At 41.7% G+C, this 22,045-nt stretch overlaps 2 protein-coding genes across 3 annotated transcripts; one reads left to right on the forward strand and one right to left on the reverse strand.

Annotated features, from left to right (window-relative positions):
- The first annotated feature begins 4,502 nt into the window (after window positions 1-4,502).
- On the forward strand, window positions 4,503-6,716 carry LOC108260501 (5-hydroxytryptamine receptor 4). The gene has a single exon (XM_047152268.2). It carries the CDS (start codon window positions 4,731-4,733, stop codon window positions 5,802-5,804), a length of 1,074 nt encoding a protein of 357 aa, XP_047008224.1. The 5' UTR covers window positions 4,503-4,730; the 3' UTR covers window positions 5,805-6,716.
- A 1,861-nt stretch (window positions 6,717-8,577) lies between these two features.
- On the reverse strand, window positions 8,578-21,845 carry adra1d (adrenoceptor alpha 1D). Of its 2 annotated transcripts, XM_017460857.3 has the most exons (3): window positions 21,508-21,845; window positions 20,507-21,377; window positions 8,578-11,551 (listed from the first exon to the last, which is right to left on the reverse strand). In XM_017460857.3, exons 1-3 carry the CDS (start codon window positions 21,556-21,558, stop codon window positions 10,998-11,000), a joined length of 1,476 nt encoding a protein of 491 aa, XP_017316346.1. In that variant the 5' UTR covers window positions 21,559-21,845; the 3' UTR covers window positions 8,578-10,997. The 2 variants fall into 2 exon arrangements, with proteins under 2 accessions (XP_017316346.1, XP_017316345.1); XM_017460856.3 differs by having other exon boundaries at window positions 20,507-21,844.
- Window positions 21,846-22,045: the final 200 nt, after the last annotated feature.

Consider the following 22,045-nt stretch of genomic DNA (forward strand, 5'->3'; position numbering starts at 1 on the left):
CAGCACTTTGGTGGTGGTGTTTTTTTTTTTGCATTGCATCCTCTACGGGATATCACGCCATAAGTCATCTTCACACATGGTTGATATTCAAATATTACTAAACGATTGTATCAGGAACAGTTTAGAAATGACACAAGACCGTCCCACGTACTGCTATTAAGCGTAGCGGTTTTCTTTCCCTGTTAAAGCTATCATTAGTCTGGATTTGTTTAAAACATAAAGAGCTGGTGGGATGAAGCGGGGGTACAGGGATCACCCTGACGTCGATTATTTTCCCCGAATACCGTGTGTATTTCTTCCCATTTTATCACAGCAATTTCTCAGCAATTCCATTCTTTTTTTTAAAATTCATTAAAGAACGACACAGCGTACGTTCGATCCGTTTACATTCGAGGAACGTTCGCGAAACAAAGGTGTTCTCACTTTCTTCACCAGCCTCGCTTTGTTGTCGTTCTTGTAGTTAATGAGAATAAAATTCTATTGTATATTTTATAACGCGCTGTTACTTAGAAACAAACAAACAAAAAAAAAACGTGTTAGAACAATACTCTTTGGAATCTTGGAAAAGAATAATAAATATTATTGGAATATTGGAAAATGTCCTTATGGAAAAAAAAAAAAAAGAGAGAAAAGAAAAAAAAGAAAAAGAAAACAAAACATAATGCTATAATAAAAACTATAACTATATAACTATATAATCTATAGACTATAAAATCTATATAATCTATATACTACATATAGACTATATAATATATATATAAACTATATAATGAAAATAAAGCCAGAAACTTCTAAACCTGATGCACGAACCATTAAACCTGTACCTTCGAGCTTATATTAGTGATAATTATCTTTCCCTGGCTATTCTTTGTTATTAGTATTTGATTTTGAAAATAAATAAATAAACCGATACAGTATTTTCCTTATATAACCTACTATATTTTGTTAATTGTACACTGAATTGACAGACTTTGTGCTACTGATTTAAAATATGAATAGCCTGAATTACTGGATTTTACTCCAACTGATTTTTTTTTTTTTTTTCACGCCTCATCATTTTCACCTTTGTTGAAAGTGTACAAATGCAGGTAAACTATTTTTAAATTATATATATATATATATATATATATATATATATATATATATATATATATATATATATATACAAATTTCCTATTAAACACATACCCCGCCCTGCACAGCAGCTCTGCTTTGGTTCCCCGGGCAGAATTTATTCCTTGAACCGAATCAGATAAACAACATTTTTTAGTGAGAGCAGAAGCTGGACTTGTTAAAAAAAAAAAAAACCTAAAAATAACTCTTTAAGTATTACGGACGATTTACTTTGCTCTCTGTAGCGAGTGTTTACCACGAGAAGGGATTTAAATAAATAAAAAGCACTTTGTAGGTCTTTAAACTTGATATAGAAGTATTTTCCGATTGGGTTTTTATACTTTAAAATCAGTTGCATCGGTGGGGGGTGAGGTGGGGGGGTGAGGTGGGGGCGGGGGGAATAGTAGCATGTTTTAACTGTGCACTCAAGGGATTTAATTGCCTGGGTAAAAGATGGGAAAGGACCACACACACACACACACACACACACACACACACACACACACACACACACACTTCCTGTTCGCAATATGTCCACACAGGCTGTTCTTAATGAGCAGCCACTTGTGTGTGAGTGGTCAGATGGACGGAGGGTTCTTGTCTGTAGGGGTTCTGTTTGTATAGATGTGCTGGGATGTTGAGCAGAACTGGCCTTTCTGAACTCCGGTAATATAATCCCGAACTAAACAAGGTCAAACTGAACCCTCTCTGGAGTTAGACATGAGTTACAGTATGCATTACAGGGAAGGCACCAGGTGTATACACACAGCTTGAATCTACGGAAGAATGGCTGGTCTGAAATGCTTCTGAACGTTTTTGCTCAATCGAATGGTTCAGTGGGTCAAATCCTCAAGAGTTAGAAAATCTAAGGAGTCGAAGGAATAGGTATACGTGACCCGAGTGATGTTTGTAACATTCAAGCCAATCTACACGACTCTGATTGGGCACTTATAGCACAACAACAACGCACCGTATAGAGTTGCGTAAGAGTAGATGGGAGGCTAAAATCGAATCGCTATCACTTGCTTGACATTGAAATGATTAGTGTTGCACAGTCGTAAAGCTAGATCGGCGGATCGGCAGATGAGTTTCAACTCTGTAGTGCTCTCCTGGCTTCGTGCCGGGTTTCCTCAAAAGCTCCTAACCCCTTCATCCAAGCTCACACAACTCTTACAGTTCTGTCATGCGCCAACTTTAAGTTTCTCCTCCGAAGGCTTTTTGGCGGGAAAATAAAGAAGTACGATAAGCGATCAAATCGAGATTTGTGGAGCGTTTCACGCCGTGTGATCACCCGAGAAGAAGTATCACACCAAAAACAAAGATTTCGAGATTTGATTACAAATCGTGACTCCTTACAAACTCCGAACTAACGGTACTCTACTGCGACTGAGATTTTTATTAAAAAAAAACAAACATTCGTTCACTTACACGACATCGTCATATAAGCGATGGTGCATCAGCTCGTGACAATATTCTGTATATAATCACGTTGGAAGATACCACACCACTCACTTGTCCCAGTGGTGGTCATTAAATTTCGATTCTTAGTGAACTAAAACCATTTGCATGCCCCTCCTCTCTCCATCCTTCCCTCCCACCTATTTTTAATTCTCTGCCAGATCCAGACACTCCCAGATGTTGTTTACAGGTTTCCGTCACGGGCTGAGAAACTGACGAGCCTTGTGGATTCATCTGAATTCCCCGCAGACTTGAATTTGCAAAAATAAACGTGAACCAGTCAATCATAACGTCGCAAGAACAGGCTCATTGAAAGCTTTAGGGATGAGATCGAATCAATGTACTAAGATGATTTATAAAACTTTTTTTTTTTTAGTTTTAATGAGTCGACCAGTTGGCACCCCATCCAGCGTGTCCCCCGCCTTGTGCCCACAGTCCCCTGGGATAGGCTCCAGGCTTCCCGTGATCCCGTGTAGGATAAGCGGTATAGATGGATGGATGAATCGACCAATACATTTGAATCGATTAAAATGTTAACTGATTTCATTCCACCCAGAGAGTCCATCAATGATGGAATAATAATATCATAATGGATCTTGGAATCTAATCTAATTTTCAATTCTGTTAGTCAAACACGGCTAATCACGTTTGGTTCACTGAGAGACTTAATTATGTCATTATTAGCTCGTTCGTTCGTTCGTTCACTCATCTTCAGCCGGCGCTTTATTCTGGCCCGTGCTGCTGTTAATCTGGAGTCTATTCTGGACTGAGAACACTGAACAAGGCAGGAATACTCACTCCCTGGATGTGACCCCTTATCAACTAGTTTCAGCTCATTTTGATTTCGCTAGTCACGGCTCAGTGCATGGAAACACAAAGCAAAGTGGAATCCCTGCTGAAAAAAACACCTCAGTCTGACCAGCCAGAGGTTCCCAAAACATCCGGCAATCTATTCAGACTGGTAGACCATCTTTACCAGCCGGTAAGTGCTTCTGAATTACTACATTTAATGCTAATGTTACATCAAAGGCAAAGAGAAAATCCCAACCATTTGTTGCTCATTTTAATCAAGTAATAGGAAAGCTAAATACCTTAGTAGCTGGCAAAAAAAACAAAACAAAACAAAAAGGTCTACCAGTCTGATCAGAATGAGATTCGGCAACTGGTTGCCGATCAGAACGAGCAGGATTTTTCAAGGAAGACACGCACGCAGGCTAACACTCTTTGTTCAGGCGGAAAATGTAAGCGACTGGCAGCTGGTCGGACTAAGCTGGATTGTTCGGCAGGGATTCCAGTTTGCTTCATGCGCCCATGCACTGAGCCGTGACTAGCAAAATCAAAATGAACTGAAATGAAAACCAGAGACTGTTTGTTTTTCAAGTAAGAAAATTTGGGACATAACGATGACATGATGAAAAAGAAGAAAGTTCACTTAAATTAAGTGACTCATTTCGGATCATATACCATCAACATGTTTGCACTGGTTTCGGGGCTTTGATGTGCATTTTCTGAGACGTGATTGGTCTGAGCCTTGGCAACCCTGTTCATGAGGATCTAATCCTCGGGGTTGTTCATTCACACCGATGATGTAATTTTGTTAGCACTCTGTTATCACTCATTCATTGGGACCAATTAGCATAGAGTTGAGGCAGAGATAAGATTACGCTTGTTGATCATTTCCCCTTCGGAATAATCCAGGTGGTTTCACTTGGGGCCATTTGCAAGAACTCCATTCAGTCCTTGAACGAGGTTAAATTAAGGGTTTTTTTTTCCTCTTCTGTTGTTTTTGGCACACCACCAGCATGAAAGGCATTGCGCTGCAAGAATGTCAGAGTGGTTGAGTGACATTTGTTTGGTTGTTTTGAGCCTGCCATAACCAGATATTGCACAGATCCCTCATTTTTTGGAGGCTTGTGTCATCCTGTGTAAACTTCCAGAATGCCTGCTTTCTTTCACAGAATAGATTATTGCCAAGATTAGTAGCAAAGCAATCAGGAATCAGGAGTGGCATAGCCTAAAATAATCTGGGCATGACAGAAGAAAATACAACCAAGCATGGTCAAAGGGGACACAATGAGGCCTGTATTTCAATGAAAATGATGCTAACTCATGCTTATGTGTATTGCTTCTTTTGTCTCCCACTAGACCGTACCTAAACCATGGCAAACAGCTCAGAGTGGATGGACAGCAGTAATGAGTCATTTGTTGGTGATTTGGAAGCTTGTGCCAAAGCAAGGAGCCCAAGTCTCCGAGTAGCCCTGTACAGCTTCATAATCATTGGAATCTTCTGTACAGTGGTTGGAAACTTTCTAGTGGTGCTGGCTATTGCTTATTTCAGACAGCTCCGGTCTCACACAAACTCCTTTGTCATGTCGCTAGCAGTGGCTGACTTCTTGGTGGGCTTGGTGGTTATGCCTTACAGCATGATACGAACCGTCGAAGGTTGCTGGAACTTTGGAAAAACATTCTGTCAGCTGCACTCCAGCCTGGATGTTATGCTCTGCACGGCTTCCATCTTCCACCTGAGTTGCATCGCGTTTGACCGATACTACGCCGTCTGTAACCCGCTGGTCTATTCCTTCAAGATGTCCCGGAATCGTGTGGCTCTGCTTATTGTCATATGCTGGGCTGTTCCACTGCTCATCTCCTTTGGTCCCATCCTCTTGGGGCTACACGAGCTTGGTGTGGACGTACCCTTACCTGAGAACGTATGCATCCTTCTGGTAAACCGTGTCTATGCCATCATAGCTTCACTAGTGGCATTTTACCTTCCCATGGCTACAATGCTAGTTGCTTACTGGAAGATTTACAAAGCAGCCAAGCGACAAGCCATGCAGATAAGTGCTTTGGAGACTCAGATGGCAACTGGTGTGGGCAAGAACTCCAGCAAAAAACAGAAGCACCGCAACTACTTGAGGAGGGAGAGGAAGGCAGCAAAAACCCTTGGTATCATCATGGGTGTCTTCCTCCTGTTCTGGTTGCCCTTCTTCACTGTGAACATTGTGGATCCTTTTATTGAGTACAGAACAACAAGTGTGATATGGGATGTGTTCCTCTGGTTGGGTTACGTGAATTCCTCATTGAATCCTTTCCTTTATGGTTTCTTCAACAGGTCCTTCCGTAGGGCTTTCCTAATGATCATGGGTTGCGTTATATGTCTGCCCGGGTCAGCCCCTATCATGGACCTCTCTCAGTCTAAGAAGGATACAAATGAGCGCACAGAGAAACAATAGGGCTCAAGGTTCCACCTACAGCCCTGTACGTACACGTGTTCATTTGGCAGATGCTGTTACGCAAAGTGACTTCCAGTTGAGCTGAGCAGATGAAAGTGAACGACCTTGCTCGAGGACCTAACAGTGGCAGCTTGATGGTCCTGGACACACAACCTCACCATTGAGCTGCAATTCTACAGATCAAATTCGAAAAGGATTTCTCCTGATGGACCACTGCAGACCAATTTGCAGACCGATGAAGCTCGGGGTGGTCCCGAAGAAAGAATCATGCTTACAATATGTTAATCAGTGGTTTATTTTGATTATGTATAGATTGGGGGTTGGGCCAAAATCTTGTATTGAGAATTGATGATGCAAATTCAAGCTAGTTTACGCAAATTTAACCAGCCAGTTAGCTCTGGGCTAAGGATACCTACTACAGTACAAGACACACTGAACGTACTGATGTGAAATGTCAATGATACCTCAATATTGGTGGACAGATGTGTCTTCTCGCAGCGTAGCATAGTAGTATAGCAGTAATGTGCCACATGCCGTAGTATGCCGTAGCTAGTAGCGTATCGGAACCAGGGAGGTAGGGGCCAAAGTTTTTTTTAATGTATTTTTTTATTTGATTTATTATTCAAAGTTTGTAATTATCGAAAATTATACATTTATACAAGACAAATCTTGTTTATTTTTCTTTTATACTGCAGACTATAGATGCAAATGTTGTAGTATTTCCTGTGTAAATGCGAGACCTCAGTGTTCCCACTCAGTGATTGTGTTTGCTGTCGAAATAAGCGAGTCTAGTCTGCTTTGATTTGTTTTCATTTCTCACAAATGCAGGATGTTTCCTCAGAACAAATATTATTTATCTATTCATTTATTCGTCAGATACCATGCCTTATGCTGTTGTTGCTGAGCTAACTCTTCAATAAACTGTACCCCTCCTGCACATTAATTAAGATGTTGACACCGTGTATAACTAAATCTGTGTACTAATGTAAGTAAGCAAGTAAGTAAGTAAGTAAGTAAGTAAGTAAATAAATAATAAATCAGTGTGGAATGACAGTATATAAATAATTACCCATTTATTTTCCCATTATTTCAGGATAAACCTGCTGAAACCTGATTCTCTAATCATTTAATCATCTCGCGCATCCATCTGCTGTCATTGCTTGATTATGAATAAGTGATTAGACACCGTCAGTGTCACATGCAGACTCTTAAAAAATGTTCACGAGAGAAAAATAATGGTTCAAAAATAGGAATGTGGCATATGGTCGTGTTTGCATTATATAATTAGTCTGGAGCTAGACGTACTGGACGGAGAACTGGCACCGGAGAGTCTACCCTGAGAGACAGGGATGGAGAGAGAGAGAGACGGAGAGAGAGAGAGCGAGAGAGGGATGGGGAGAGAGAGACAGAGAGAGAGGGAAGGATGGAGAGAGAGAGCGAGAGAGGGATGGGGAGAGAGAGACAGAGAGAGAGGGATGGGGAGCGAAAGAGAGAGAGAGAGGGATGGGGAGCGAGAGAGAGAGTGAGAGAGTGAGAGAGAGGGATGGGGAGCGAGAAAGAGAGAGAGAGAGAGAGAGAGAGAGAGGGATGGGGAGCGAGAGAGAGAGGGATGGGGAGCGAGAGAGAGAGAGAGAGAGAGAGCGCGAGAGAGGGATGGGGAGCGAGAGAGAGGGGGATTGGGAGCGAGTGAGAGAGAGAGAGAGAGAGAGATAGAGAGAGATAGGGATGGGGAGCGAGCGAGAGAGAGAGAGAGAGGGAGAGAGAGGTGGGGAGCGAGAGAGAGAGAGAGAGGGGTGGGGAGCGAGAGAGAGAGAGAGAGAGAGAGAGAGAGAGAGAGGGGTGGGGAGCGAGAGAGAGAGAGAGAGAGAGAGAGAGAGATGTGGGGAGCGAGAGAGAGAGATGTGGGGAGCGAGAGAGAGAGAGAGAGAGAGAGATAGAGAGGGGTGGGGAGCGAGAGAGAGAGAGAGAGAGAGAGCGAGAGAGGGATGGGGAGCGAGAGAGAGGGGGATTGGGAGCGAGAGAGAGAGAGAGAGAGAGAGAGAGAGAGAGAGAGATAGAGAGAGATGGATTCGTCTGTGTAAAATGTTCTAATTTTTGCAGCTATTGGAAGTGCGGTGTTCTCGCCCCCGTCCTTGCAGTTACAGCATGCCATGTCCTCCGTTTCTAAACCGTCCACAACAGGAAGTCTTTGTCATGACTTGTACCATCAGGCATGCCATTCCTTTTCTGTAGAACTCTGTGATGGTAGGACATAATGTGATGACATCTCACTTAACTTCAGGGAACACTTTGCGTGATTATTTGCTTCCATCAACATTTTCCTTGGCTCGAATTCGACACGTCGACCTGATCTCAGGTCAGTCTCGGACTCAACAGGCTCACATACATCATAATTAAACCGACCGGTCAGCGTTTCGTCTTGTTTTCTTAAACATGAGATGTTTGTTCGCGAGATTCTTGTGGTTAGTTTTTTAGGTAACACTTTACTTAAGAGCCAAAAGGACCCACTTAAGCTGATAGAAATCGACATGAGGATCGGCTTAGATAACATCATGACAGTTCACTTTTAAGCTCAGTGTACTTCTGGTATATCACATGGCATTGCTTGGCATAGATCGGTGGCTCCTGATCCAAGATATGGACTTAACTTATTCAATATGCCCCCCCCCCCCCCCATTTCTTTTCCCTAAAGCCTGCAGTGCAGGGCTTCCAGAAGACTGTGACAGAGAATAATAAGCTATCAAATCGAATACACAAAATGTACAAGTTTATTTCTATTCGATTTATTGTTTATGTTACATCAGACATGGATGGACATCACATCCGCAAATACGAATGAATTCAGAACATGATTCAAGAATTAAAACGAAAACTTTTTGTTATGTGCTCGTCGCCTGGTTTCAAGGATCAAGCGTTCCATTTCAAACCAATATCAACATATAGTCAAAATCCGTGTATAGAAGTAGTGTGTTGTGTTCAATTTAAATAATAATAATAATAATAATAACCTGTTTCGGTTAAACCACGAGCACTCTACATACCGTATGGAAACGCCACAGTGCGTCTTGGCAAGTCAGTACATAAATAGCAAGCGGTACCACGGGTTTCCCGGTTCCTCAGATGTCTCACAGTTATAAGTAGCTCCCTGTCTTTAGGTCTTTAGTTTCAGAGGATGGATCCGAGCTCCGATGTTACGAACGAGCTCTTTAGTGGTATTCTGATACGTGACCGTCGTTTTAAAGTCACCCTAAACTATAGAAAATGTGTACATTTTCCTGCTCCAAATGTAAACATGTCACTGCGGTGGCTTTCGGAAAGCTGTGGAGCTGAAAATCTTTAGGCTTTTGTTTTGGCTGCTAATCGACGTGGTTTTAGTGGTTAGAGGGCGCTCACATGCACGACCTTCCTTCTCGCATTGATGGATGCATTATGTGCGTTCATTTAGCAACGAGCAATTTTGTTCCCTACGAAGACAAAAAGACGGCTAATCAAAGACCGAAACGTACTGTATTTCAACCAAAACATTTTATCGTAAGTAACTTTTAGCCAATCTCTTCTCCATCTCGACCGAGAACCAAACAAACGGAAGACACAATTTCACAGAATTGTGAAATTCGGTGTCCTAAGTTCCATTGTGTCTTACAGCCATTGACTGGAAGCAATTTTGGAAGGAGTCTCCAGTGACAGAGCTTTGTATTTTTTTTTTTTTTCTGACACACTTGAAGTTTGTACTCTAAAAAAAAAAAAAAAAAATGCTGGGTTATTTTTTACACCCAAACACTGGGTTGAGCCTTTCGGGTCATTTAATTGGAGAAACCAATATATTCGTATCAATATATTTATCCATAAAGCTATTACTGTACACTAGAAAAAGCTAAATTGTGCGATAACAGTCTACATAACATTAAATTCACCGCTATCTTCGTTAGCTTTGGCGTACTTGTTTGTAACGCCCACTGGATCGTAAGTCGGTTACTTTTAAACGTCTCGTTTGATCAAAATCTGACGTTTTCGTCTTAAATATATGACTTATTCGAGTCATTTACTTCAAAGTCTATATATATATATATATATATATATATATATATATATATAAACATAAACACCACTTTAGCAGCTCTAACGATACATTTCTGAACCCCTTCTTGTGTATAAATAAAAAAAAAAAAAATTGTTTATAATGTGGTTTATAAAATCTGACATTTTCAAAGTTTAACATTAAATATTAACCCATTTATGAAATAAAATGAACCCAGCGTTTTTGTAAAAATGAAACCATCCTTTGGGTTGAAAAACGACCCATCTGCTGGGTCAAAATGAACAACCCGACTTGACGGGTTAAGTTTAGTCCAAAACGTGTTCCGTCCTATTATTTACCCAGCCGCTGAGCTAAAAATAACCCGATCTGGGTTGTTTTTAACCCAGAGTTCTTTTAGACGTTGTGGTTTCTCTGTTTCATGGATGTTCCACGACATTAAATATAACTATAAAAGGATAAAACATCATTCTTTAATTAATTAACAAAAAAAAAAAATGGAATCATTGGAAAATTGCTGCTGTAGAAGAGGAATAAAACTCTTTCCTGGGGATGTGCTGTTACAGGAAAACAAACTATTTTACGACGAAGTGATGAACCATATCACCTTATCGTTGAATTATCCCCTATAATAGCATATCAGAGTGTTTTACATATTAATATAATCTCGAGTTCTTGCTCAGGATTCTTGATATAATCTTGATTTCTTTATTTTTGGATGAGGGTAAAGGTACAGGTGTCCCTAATGACCAGTTTTTATAATTCAATATAGGCAAAGTTTTGGGTGACTTTAAAGGATTCTACAGAAAGGCCACATGGATTTACAGAGTGCAGAGTCTGTTTGTATGCCAACTGACGGCACTTGTGTATGGAGTAAAGCAGTAGTTGTACTTTACAGGGGAAAATAACAAACATCCGCAGCTTCTGTGTTCACGACTGAGAGTCAAATGCTTAAATTACCCCTGTGAGAATAAATGTCTGTCCTCGTCTTTGAAGCAAAAAAAAAAAAAAAAACAAACAAACAAAAAAAAACACATTTCCTTGTCTTGGGCTTGAATTGTATCTCTTAAAAGAGTGAGCGTTTGGGACGTTTTTTATTACGTGTCTGTCTCTGAGCAACTCGCTGCCAGACATTCGCAAAACGAGAACGCCTCTGTTTAGATATCTGTCTCCTTCAAGCCGTAACATTCCGTCAGATCGTATATCTGATACCCGCTTGGCTCGCTGCACTCGCTGTAGATCCCCATGGCCACCGTATCGATCTCGGTCCTCTCCAACGAGGGCATTGAACTCTTCCCTGCGCCGCTCTTGATCTTGTTAGACAAGTTGTTCATCTTCTCCTTCAGATGGAAGGAAGACTTCTGCAAGGGAGGGAAGAGGCTCCAGCTTTTCAGGTTCAGGGAGCCGCCTTTGGTCCGACATGAGAAGATCGAGCTGCTGCAGGAATCATGGAAGGAGAAACCGGGCTGATAGTCACCCCGTGAGTCTCTGGCTGCCCCCCTGAGGGCTGTACGCCAGCGCTGGTCGTAGAAGCGGCGTAAGCTGCGTCGTCGGTGATGGCACTGGCAGCGAAGAAGGCGAGTGAAAGCTCGCTGGAATTCTTTACTAGAGCAGGGGTAGATGACTGGGTTGATGCAGCTGTTGAAGTACCCCAACCAGAAGATGACTTTAAACACCACGTCGGAAGGTTTCAGAGCAGGGAAGAAAGAACCTGAGGGTAGAAAGAGAAGATAGAAAGAAACGTTGTTTAATTTTTAAAATTTTTTTTTACGAAATCATAGTTCAACACGGCGTTCTCTGTCGTTGCTGCTGATTCGCTGTCATTCTTTGACCAGAGCCAGTAACAGAGAAGCAAAAAAAAACCGAACTAAATCATACAGGAGGCACGTGATTAGCATTATCATACACAACCACTGCTTACTGCGGCACTTCTCTCAACTTTGACATGCTTATGTAAGCTAAAATGCTCTCAACCCAAATGTATGAGATGGACAATTTACCCACTGCCACGTCTGGTTAATAATAGAAGCTAACAGTCTGGATAGACAAACTGAGGCTCGTTAGTTGACTCGATCTCTCTGATTCGACCGGAGCTGAGCGCCGTCGCGTTCTCATACATCCGAGAGTCTGTGATCCTTGTGCGAGAGGCGCCTGATCTGATAAACCCGATCTTAATATTACATGTCTGACCGACATCATTTCCATTCCATGCAGCATGGAAAAAGTAAGTATTCCTTTAACTCGATACCCATGTCTCAACGTAATTCTGGAAAGGGACCATGATGGTCCAATACGCTAACAAGATCTGACAGACCCTCATAGAGAAGGAAAAAAAATAAAATAAAAATGTGATGATAGGATGCTCCTTTGAGAGGAGTGGAATTCTCCAAGGTTGGATCAGCATCAAGTTTGTAGATGCACGTTCTCTCAGCTTTCACTTGGCTTCTGTCATTCTCACCCCTCATTTCATGCTTCATCTTCATTCAAGTCTTGCTCTCAGACTCACACATACTCACAGGGTGAGCATTTCAGTTTAGTGCACTTTGGCTAGCTGCCTTATCACCACCTGGCCTTGCGCCCTTCGTGTAGGGGGTAAAGGAGCTGCGTGTCAGTGTATCACATAAAACAGTCGGTAGATATGCCAGCCTTTCGACGCCATGCAGCCATTCTGAGAAGGTCAGGGTCGCTCCCTATCAGTGCCCAGGTTTATAAATGCCCCAGCAGGGCTGTTATTAAAACCACACTGTAGTACCGGCTCTATCTCTTTGATCAGGGGGAAACAAATGGCCTTGCCTAAGGTGTAATTTCTGCGAGGTTCTTCCTTCAAAGCACTTTGGCTGATCTCGTCGAAAAGTGACAGAAGCTGCACGGCATTTGTGAACCGTCTGCTGCTCAAAGGTAAAAAATTCAAACTTTTGGCGTCTTATCAAAGCTTCCAGTTGAATGTGTTGTTGTTTTTTTTTGGTCGCTATACGACACAGGACATTGGGTTCTCCAGGAGCAGGGTTGGGAATCTGTGCTGTAGAACATCAGAACCAAAAGCCTTTACGGTACGTCCAGGAGGTCAGGCGGCACTGCGCATTGTCGAAGCATGTAGCAGCACACGTGCTAGAACACCATATGCGCAAATCATAAAAGAAAAGATTACGAAAGAACCGCACAAAGGTTTCATTTTAAATTGCTCAAAAATGTGATAACTGTTTAACGACACAGACACTGTGTGAAATCGAACGTTTGTAAGCTGGTTAACCAAGCAGACGGACGAACGAGATGTTTATCTGGAGGCTTCGTCCATGTCGGTTATGGAAAAGTGGCATCGTTACTGTCTTCACTGAGTGTTCCAGTGAACCCCATCACCGCTGAGTTCCTGTTCAGCTCTGTTTCTGCAAACATGACGACCTCATCTCGTTTCCTATAAATCAACATCCGTCACCTCACCAGACACATGAACAAAAGGTTCTGTTTTCTTATTAGGAGGGTGTTCACACTATCACATTTCTCAACACTCACTTATATCTCATTCTTCTAACTTTATACTCCCAAGCGGCAACTGATATAAGATTCTGTCAAATTACACATCAGCAGTACGCGATAAGGTGATTAAACGAGAAGGGAAAAATGATAGCTTATAAACATTCCATCCGTTTTCTGTACTGATTATCATACACAGGGTCGAGGCCGGCCTGGAGCCTGTCCCAGGGAACTCTGGGTACAAGGATACCCTGGACGGGGTGTACACCCATCACAGGGCACAATCGTACACACACACACACATTAACATACTACGGACACTTTGGAAATGCCAATCAGGTTACAATGCAGAGGACTGGGGGAGGAAACCGGAGTACCTGGAGGAAACTCCCGAAGCATGGGGAGAACATGCAAAGACCACGCACACAAGGCAGAGGTGGGAACTGAACCCTCAACCACCAGAGGGAAAATGTTTGGAAAAGAATGTTTAAAAATTCTAGCATGGATGGAGAACTTTAAAAAAAAAAAAAAAAAAAAAAAAACATAACAAAAAAAACTTTTTTTAATGATATAAATTTTTTTAAAAAACAAACAAACAAACAAACAAACAAACAAACAAACAAACAAACAAACAAACATAAACACCAGTGTGTAGATGACTTTTTTTAAATTTGTTTATTTTTTTTACACACAGTAAGTGATAAATATCTTAAATATAGTGATTTTTTTTCTTTTATGATTATTCTAAAACAATGAATTATCTAGCCATTTTATTTATTTATTTATTTATTTATTTATTTATTTTACAAATGCCAAGTTTGAAAATGTTTTATTTTGCTAAGTGAAGATTGGAAATTTGTTAAATATATTACGAAATATTAGCCTATGATAGTTTCCCTCGCTATGATTTTTAAAAAAATTTTTACAATAAAATGCATAGACTTGATTTGGATATGGGTAAGTAAATATGAAAGAACATTACTGTTAAAGCTACTGTGCTTGTTCCATTTGTTCCACTACAGAAATATGGCCACGTTACATTTTGCATGTATTTTTAGAATCTCTACAAAATCTGGACAAATAGCCCTCAGTTAAGTTTGGCCTTGGCCTGATTTAATTATTTCCCTTGGCATGATACTTTTTTTATAAATTCTCCTTCACGGCGGGGTGTTCTCAGTGGTATGGGAAAATAAAAACACATTACTCATACAAAATACAGTTATGAGCCTGTAATAAAATAACAGCATGGCATCCCCGGCCCCGGTTCACTGGACACGACCTGCACTTTCTTTTGACCAGTTCTTAGTAGCAGTTCCACTTGGTAAGAATATTACCTCGACTCAACATTAATTGATGATTCAGGACAAACACAGTCAGATACAAACAGTCGAACGAAGAAGAAAACAAATGAATATGCTGTCTTGGTTTTCGGTCGCGGTGAACCACAAACATGTGACTGCTTTCTAATCAGGTTAATGTTGCTCTTACAATCTTGCACGCCAAAGTATACACAAGAATTGGCCACTTTCCAATGTCTATATGTACTGTAGGTCCCCAGAGTTTCTGTTCTTTTAATGAAAAGTGGGCGGAGCTATTCTTGGATAAAGCTTGCATGAGATAAACATCTTTTATCAAAGCTATACATCTATGAATGGCGACATAGCGAGGGAAAGCATACTAGCAAGCAACAGCTGGCTACGTGGCTGAAAACTCACCTAGCAAGTAACCAGAAACTACTGACCAAACGTAACGTACTGACAGAAAATATGCGAATAAAAGCAAACTTAGCGAGCAAAAGATGGCCGAAAACTAGTCTTTAGAGTGAAAGCTAAAGTAGCGAGTGACAAAAAACAAACTAGTGACTAAAGCTAATCAAGTGAGTGAAACAAAACCTAGTGCGCAAAAGTAGTGAGTGAAAGCTAAGTGCTAAGCTAGCAAGTAAAAGGGAATAATAATAATAATAATAATAATAAAAATCAATATAATTTAATCTTCGGAGTAAACGAAAATTAGCAAGCGAAAGCAAGGTTAGTGAGCAAAAGATGACAGAATGCTAGTCTACTGAGAAAAATCTAACCTAGCATGTGAAAGCTAAGCTAACGAATAAAAGAGAACTATTACTACCAAAAGCCAGCATGAGGAGGAAAGTGACCCTAGCATTCTAAATGAAATGAAAGCTAGCCTCGTAAGTAAAAGCTAACATGCGAAGTGAAAGTTAAACTAGTATTTAGTTGTTGAGTCATGTCTCAAGCTGTGGCTGTCAATCAAGAATGCTCGTTGGGATTTTAGGCCACGCCCACTTACATAAAAAATATTTTTTTTTCCGATGTAAAATGCAACCCTTAAGTTTGTTATTTATAGAGTCCTATTGAAGTTTATTTATTTATTTATTTATTTATTTATTTTTACAGTTAAAAGGAGTTTTATAGAGATAAACATGATCATCCAGAACGTTAGACACGTGTTCTGGTGCACATTCAGAAGAAACTCTGTGTAGCTGATATACTTTGCTGAAATCGATCATCTTTTATTACTTTTTCAATTCTATTTACTTGAATAATTTTATTCAGTGCAGTATCCATGTCTTCTATCTCAGAAGAACTAAATTACTACACTACACTTGGAGGGAAAAAAGGTTCCTCGAGGGTTCTTCACTTCTTGAAGGAGCTTCATTTGAAAACCTCAATGAATGGAACACACTCTAGTAGCTGAAGTACTCTTTAGGGTTTTAGATTTGGATTTCTTTCCTAAGAGTGCAGCAGCTTTGAGCTTTACTCTAGATCTGTGAAATGCCTCATTAATTTCATGGTTAGTCTGCTTTGTCCTTCGGTAACTATTGGGGAAAAGAAACAGTTGAGGACTCATTAATATTTGTGGGTTTTGAGGGACCGTCGGGAATCATACGACTTTCATTTTCAAAATATTGCTAGTGTGGTGAGTAACTTCTTGAAGCTCTAGAAAAAATCGTAACGCTTTATAAAATGATCCATTTAGCACCCTGAATCCTCAATGGGTCTTCGGTGTGTCCCTATGGCGCAGACCTTAAAGGTTTTATGCCGAACCCTACAACAGAGCTAGACACATGCTTGCCTTGGCCAACACGTGTCTTAAGAAAAGGTTCAGTTGAAAACACTGACAAGATCTTTCGTTATCCTTCCGTGTGAACCCCTAAAGTTTTTATTTAGAAACCGGTCATTAAGTGTTTCCATATCAGAAAAACAATTCAGACTAGGACCAATTTACTGTAGTACCATGAAGAACCCTTGAAGAATCCTAGAAATTATACAGTTAGTTAGGAATGGTTTGGTTCTCAATGCAGGCGCACCATGTGTGTACCCTCCTGAAGGAATTTTAACCATTCCCATCTGCTCTTGATCAATCCCACCCACTCTCTCGGGCACTGATGTATAATCCCACCTGTTCCCAAAGACACTCTTGATCAATCCCACCCACTCTCTCGGGCACTGTTGTATAATCCCACTTGTTCCCAAAGACACTCTTAACCGATCCCACCTGCTCTTGCAGACATCGCTGTCCAATCACACCTACTCCCAAAGATACTCTTGACCAATCCCGCCCGCTCCCGCAGACACTTTTCACCAATCCCACCCACTCAGCACAGACAATTTTGACCAATCCTGTCCATTCTTCCAGACCCTCGACCAATCCCGCTCACTCGTGCAAGACAATATTAGCCAGTCCTGTCTGCCCCAAAAGACTCTCTTGTCAACACCCACCCACTCCCAAAGACATTTTTGACCAATCCCATGACCAATCCCAGCCACTCTCACTGACACTGTTGATCTCACAATTCGTTTGAACGTAAAACCTTTTCGTCGGGTCCTGTGGCATCCCAATCCCAATGCACACCTCTACCTCAAATGGATTACTGCGGTCCTTAAGATCCGATTATGGATCCTATGCAATGCTTCCTTCTAAATGAAAAAAAAAAAAGGTTCTCCTGAAGAAGTCGTTAATCAAAAGGTGTAGAAATAAATACTTTGTTTGGTAAAATTCTCAGACACAAGAAAGTGACCTAATTCTGTTTATTTTGGCCTTTCGTGTGTGTGTGTGTGTGTGTGTGTGTGGTTTTGACTTGACTGGCCTCGTCAACTCTGTGTGATTATGGCGAAATACAACGCAAGGCCACAGGGGAATAGTTGGCATATTTATTAGCAAATCTCAGACTAATATCCTCCGGCATCATGCTAACCTCCGGCGATGGAACAGATTTAACTAGCACGGTCTCCTGCATTAAGGTGGAATTTCTACCACACTGTTTGCTCAGACCTCACCCTGAGATGCTATCAGATCGGCCTTGCAAAGAACAAGAGTAAAATACTAGGAGGTAAGGGCATAATTATCGGTCACGCATGTGTGAAATGCACCGTCGGCCAACGGAGACCAGCGTAATTCAGCTCAGATTGATACAGAATAATTCACAGAACTTCGCTAATCTCCTCAGAGCGTTGCTACACTTTTGCAAAACTCAGAAAATTGACGATTTAATCTGATTACCGTTAAACACGACTATTTCCTTTGGAGAGTATTTCTTAGCAGATTTCATTATAAGTCCCTTTTTTTTGTGGTAATAATCATTCTGAATATATTATAGAACTCGAGGCTAATTGGACGTGTTGTGTGAACGGCCGCTCGGCTTTTGCTCCTTCACCCTTTAGATTATTTCCACTTTCGAGTCATAAAATCCTTTAACCCCGATTAATTCATGGTAGACGTCACTCGGGGATGAGATACGGGATAGACGGATAAATCGTGGGCAGGCGAACCTTACTGTAATTAGCGCCGGTCGTGACGCTGTTCGTTACGCGACGGCGCGAACGCTTCGGCCCATAAAAGCCTTCTTCGTAAATCAGATCGCTCGACCGTTTCTACCCGGGCTGGACGTCATTATTTCTGTATGCTCGATGAAGCTGTCAATCAATTATCAGAACGCACGGGAATACAAACTGGAAAGCTGTAGCAAAAGAATCGCACAGAGAATACACTGTGACATGGAGAACCCACTTATATGACTCACAAAGGAAAGATCACAGAGAGATTTGAGTTCGTTTAAAAATCCTCAGCGTTCGGGTCCACGGTATCGATCTGCCACCTCGTACTCATTAAAATGAGACCTTCATCGAGCTTTCTTCTTTTTATATATAGTTAATATTTCATAGCTTTCTAAAAGGGTTTCTACATGAAACTTTTTCTCATAAGAGGACCCCCTGTTGAACACGAATGGGTTCCATCACTATGACAAGGTATTTCACCGACATCTGTCCAGGTCTACAGCTTTAACGCCAGACCTGCACGAATAACTCAGTGGTTCGTAGATAACTAGAAGAATTCCACCATTGATACCTGATAAGCCTTTTAACCTGTATAGCAGGTATTCATGGCTACGGCTTAGCCCATGTGCTGTAGGTTTAACAGGAACAAACGTGTTCCTCAAGGGTTCTTTGGATAGTTACTTTGAGTTCTTTGCTTCTAAGGAGAAGACTTTTTTTGAAGATCACAACCCTGTGGGTATACGTGCAGTGCAAACTTCTCAATACCTAGAACCTGTCCTTAAAATGTAGCTAATAAACTGTCAGTTTTTTTTTTTTTTTTTAAGGCTTCATTTCATCATTAAGTGCCCAAAACAAGCGTTCTACTTGCAATCAGCTATCCTGTCGCAAGGTTCTACATAGAACTTTTTACGGGTTCCCCGAGCAGGACAATTTCACTTAGAATACTTAAAAAGGTTCCAAAGTGTGTAGGCACCTAATATGGCCAAAGAAGCGAATAAAGTCACGATTAGAAAAAAGAAACGCGTGGGAAATATAACGGCACGAAAAGTCCGTGTGTGAAAATAACACATGAAGTGAAGAATTATGTGATTATTTACACGTGACTGTTCTGTACTAGCTATGAAACCCCACCCCGTTCTCTGTTCATCATTCAGACTTGTCAGGACAACGGGAACATTTTGTTCGCTGAGGAACAACGGCGTGGAACATCAGCTGTTCTTAAGGTGTAATTACGTTCCTTGAGTGACGTTCATGAACATCGAGCGTTTCAGAGCGTGTCAGAACTGAAGAAAGACCGTCATTCGTTTTGGTTATTCTTCAGTAGGCATGCGCACGTGTGTAGCACGTATAGGTATTTACTGTATCGCTGTGCACGTGTGAAACATGCATATGCATGAATTGGGTATCCCTATAAGTATGAGCGTGCTTGAAGTATTTATAGGTATTTAATAGGCCTATAGGTGTTGGGGTGCAGGAGGATTACACACAGCTCGACTCGCCTCAGTTTGATGTTCATAGCAAATCCACAGAGTTTAATTAACGCTTATGATGCTTAAATGCACCGGAACGAGTAGATTAGGCTCTTTAGCTGTTCCTCTGTTTATTCAACGCTGGTGGTTCTGCTCTGTGAGCCTGCAGAGGATTTTCAGTGTTCAGGATGTTCATGTGGCATTGAGTAATAACAGCATGCAGGGGAAATGCGTGCGCGAGAATGCATTTGGAGAAAGAATAATAAAAACATCTGTTGCATGACTGAGCAAAAAAAAAAAAAGAAAAAAAAAAAGAAAAAAAAAAGCAATAAATAAATAATAACAGATTAATTTAATACAATTAAAACCAATGTATAATTTCTACAAAAGAAAGAAAGAAAGAAAGAAAAAACCCTCTTCTGAAGCAGGACTGTGCCCGTCATTATATACATGCAGGAGCGAAATATACAAATAAACAAACATCAAAATATGAATCAAATAAAAATAATAATCATCCCAAAGCGTAAAACTAGAAGAACAACAACAACAAAAAAAAACATCTGTGCTGATGCAGGAGTTTGTGCACTTAATGATCTGTTCTCAGAAGAGCAAGAAATAAATGAAAATAAAAAAAGATCAAGCAAATTAATAACAAGAAAAAAAATAAAATAAAAATACACCCCATCCCCCCACCCCCAATTAAAACTGACACATTTACAATCGTGGATCAAAATAGAACAAAACATAATTTATTACAGTTTTTTTTATTTATTTTTTTTAAATTTCAAATCTAAAATAGCAGCTCATTCTGAGAGATAATTCAGTACTTCAGGGATTAATTCAACTCTGCTCCAGTAATGTGTTATTTTCTCTCTTTCTTACGCGCGGAATTCACAAACCCACACAATACATCCACACAAAAACACCACCTACCTAAAGGCAAGACGAAGAAAAACGGCAGCCAACACACGATGAACATCCCGACCACGATGGCCAGAGTTTTGGCTGCTTTCTTCTCTCTGGAGAACTTCATGAGGCGCACGGAGAGCGAGCTGCGCAGCGGGTGGTTCTTGCTTTTCGACCCCGCGCCGGCGTCCTCCGGAGAGCTCCGGCAGTGGATCCGCAGCACCACCTCCATGGATTTGTTCCTTTCTCGCTTCACTCCTGCTTCCAGGCTCTTGGTGGTCCTCCGGGCCACGACGTACACCCGAAAGTACATGACGAGGATGACCATGAGCGGGAGGTAGAAGGAGAACAGCGAGGAGAACAGAGCGTAACCGGGTTCCTCGGTGATGCTGCAGATGCTCTCATCCGACGGCGGAGGTTCCTTCCAGCCTAAAAGCGGCCCCACCGAGATGACCACCGAGGAGACCCAGACCAGCACCAGGATGACCCCGGCTTTGCGTTCGGTCATGATCGTGGGGTATTTGAGGCAGTACTTGACTCCAATGTATCGGTCTATGGAGATGACGCACAGGCTGAGGATGGACGCGGTGCAGCACAGCACGTCCACAGCAGCCCAGATGTTGCAAAACACGCGTCCAAACACCCAACATCCAAACACCTCCAGAGACGCGGAGAACGGCAACACCACGACGCTCAGGAGCAAATCCGCGATGGCTAAGTTGACTATGAAGAAGTTGGTCACAGTCTGTAAGTGTCTGTTGCACAGGACAGACAGGATGACCAAAATGTTCCCGACGATCGCAGCCAGGATGAAGACAGCCAGGAAGATTCCCACCGCCACGACCTGCGCGTCCAGCACGGTTCCGGCGCACGTCGCGTTTCCGCTGCTGTTAGAAACCTCGGAAAGAGACAGATTGCGCGCGTCATGACTCTGGTTCAGATTAGACAATGTCATTTTGAAACTCCATAAAGAAAAGTTTACACGTGTGTTCCGCTGGCCGCGAGTCTCATTTTAAAGCGCAGCGCACCTTCCTGTTTCCACAGCTGAGAGAGAAGCGCGCATCCATCCATCCTTCCATCCATTCCCCCCCTCTCCTTTCACTCAAGTGTCACTTGCAGCGATTTCTCGGTTTGAAACTCATTCCGGAAGGTCCGAATTCACAAGCTGCGACTACTGCACGCGCTGTTGAGTCAGTTGAGGTAGAGTGCTGTTTTGCGCCAGACGCACTGTCAGGTTTGTCACTGGTGTTAGTGGCTCGTGTTCAGCGCGCTCTCCACACTGGCTGTGCGTAACCGTGTAAACAGGTTCTCCTCCCAAATTACTGACGCGCCACACCAACCATGCAGTTCATAACACCACCACCAGATGGACTGCGGCTCTGGAGAGCCACTGGTACAGAGCTGCCAGGTGTTTTCAATGGAAGGTAGTTAATGTATGCTCAAAAATCGCTAGAAGTCGCCAGATTACGTCATGAACGGCATAATTTGCATATTGATTCCATGATCATGAGCCTAGCAAAACGTGTTACATAATGTAGGAAGCTCTTCTGAAGGCACTTGGAATAG

Source organism: Ictalurus punctatus, chromosome 29 (assembly GCF_001660625.3).
Source record: "Ictalurus punctatus breed USDA103 chromosome 29, Coco_2.0, whole genome shotgun sequence".
NCBI classification, from domain to species: Eukaryota; Metazoa; Chordata; class Actinopteri; order Siluriformes; family Ictaluridae; genus Ictalurus; species Ictalurus punctatus.

Coding starts and splice junctions, on each gene's coding strand:
- LOC108260501 (XM_047152268.2), top strand. CDS start 4,731: ATGGCAAACAGCTCAGAGTGGATGGACAGCAGTAATGAGTCATTTGTT.
- adra1d (XM_017460856.3), bottom strand. CDS start 21,434: ATGACATTGTCTAATCTGAACCAGAGTCATGACGCGCGCAATCTGTCT. Junction 11,552..20,506: donor TTTCTTCGTCTTGCCTTTAG/GTAGGTGGTGTT, acceptor TTCTACCCTCAG/GTTCTTTCTTCCCTGCTCTG.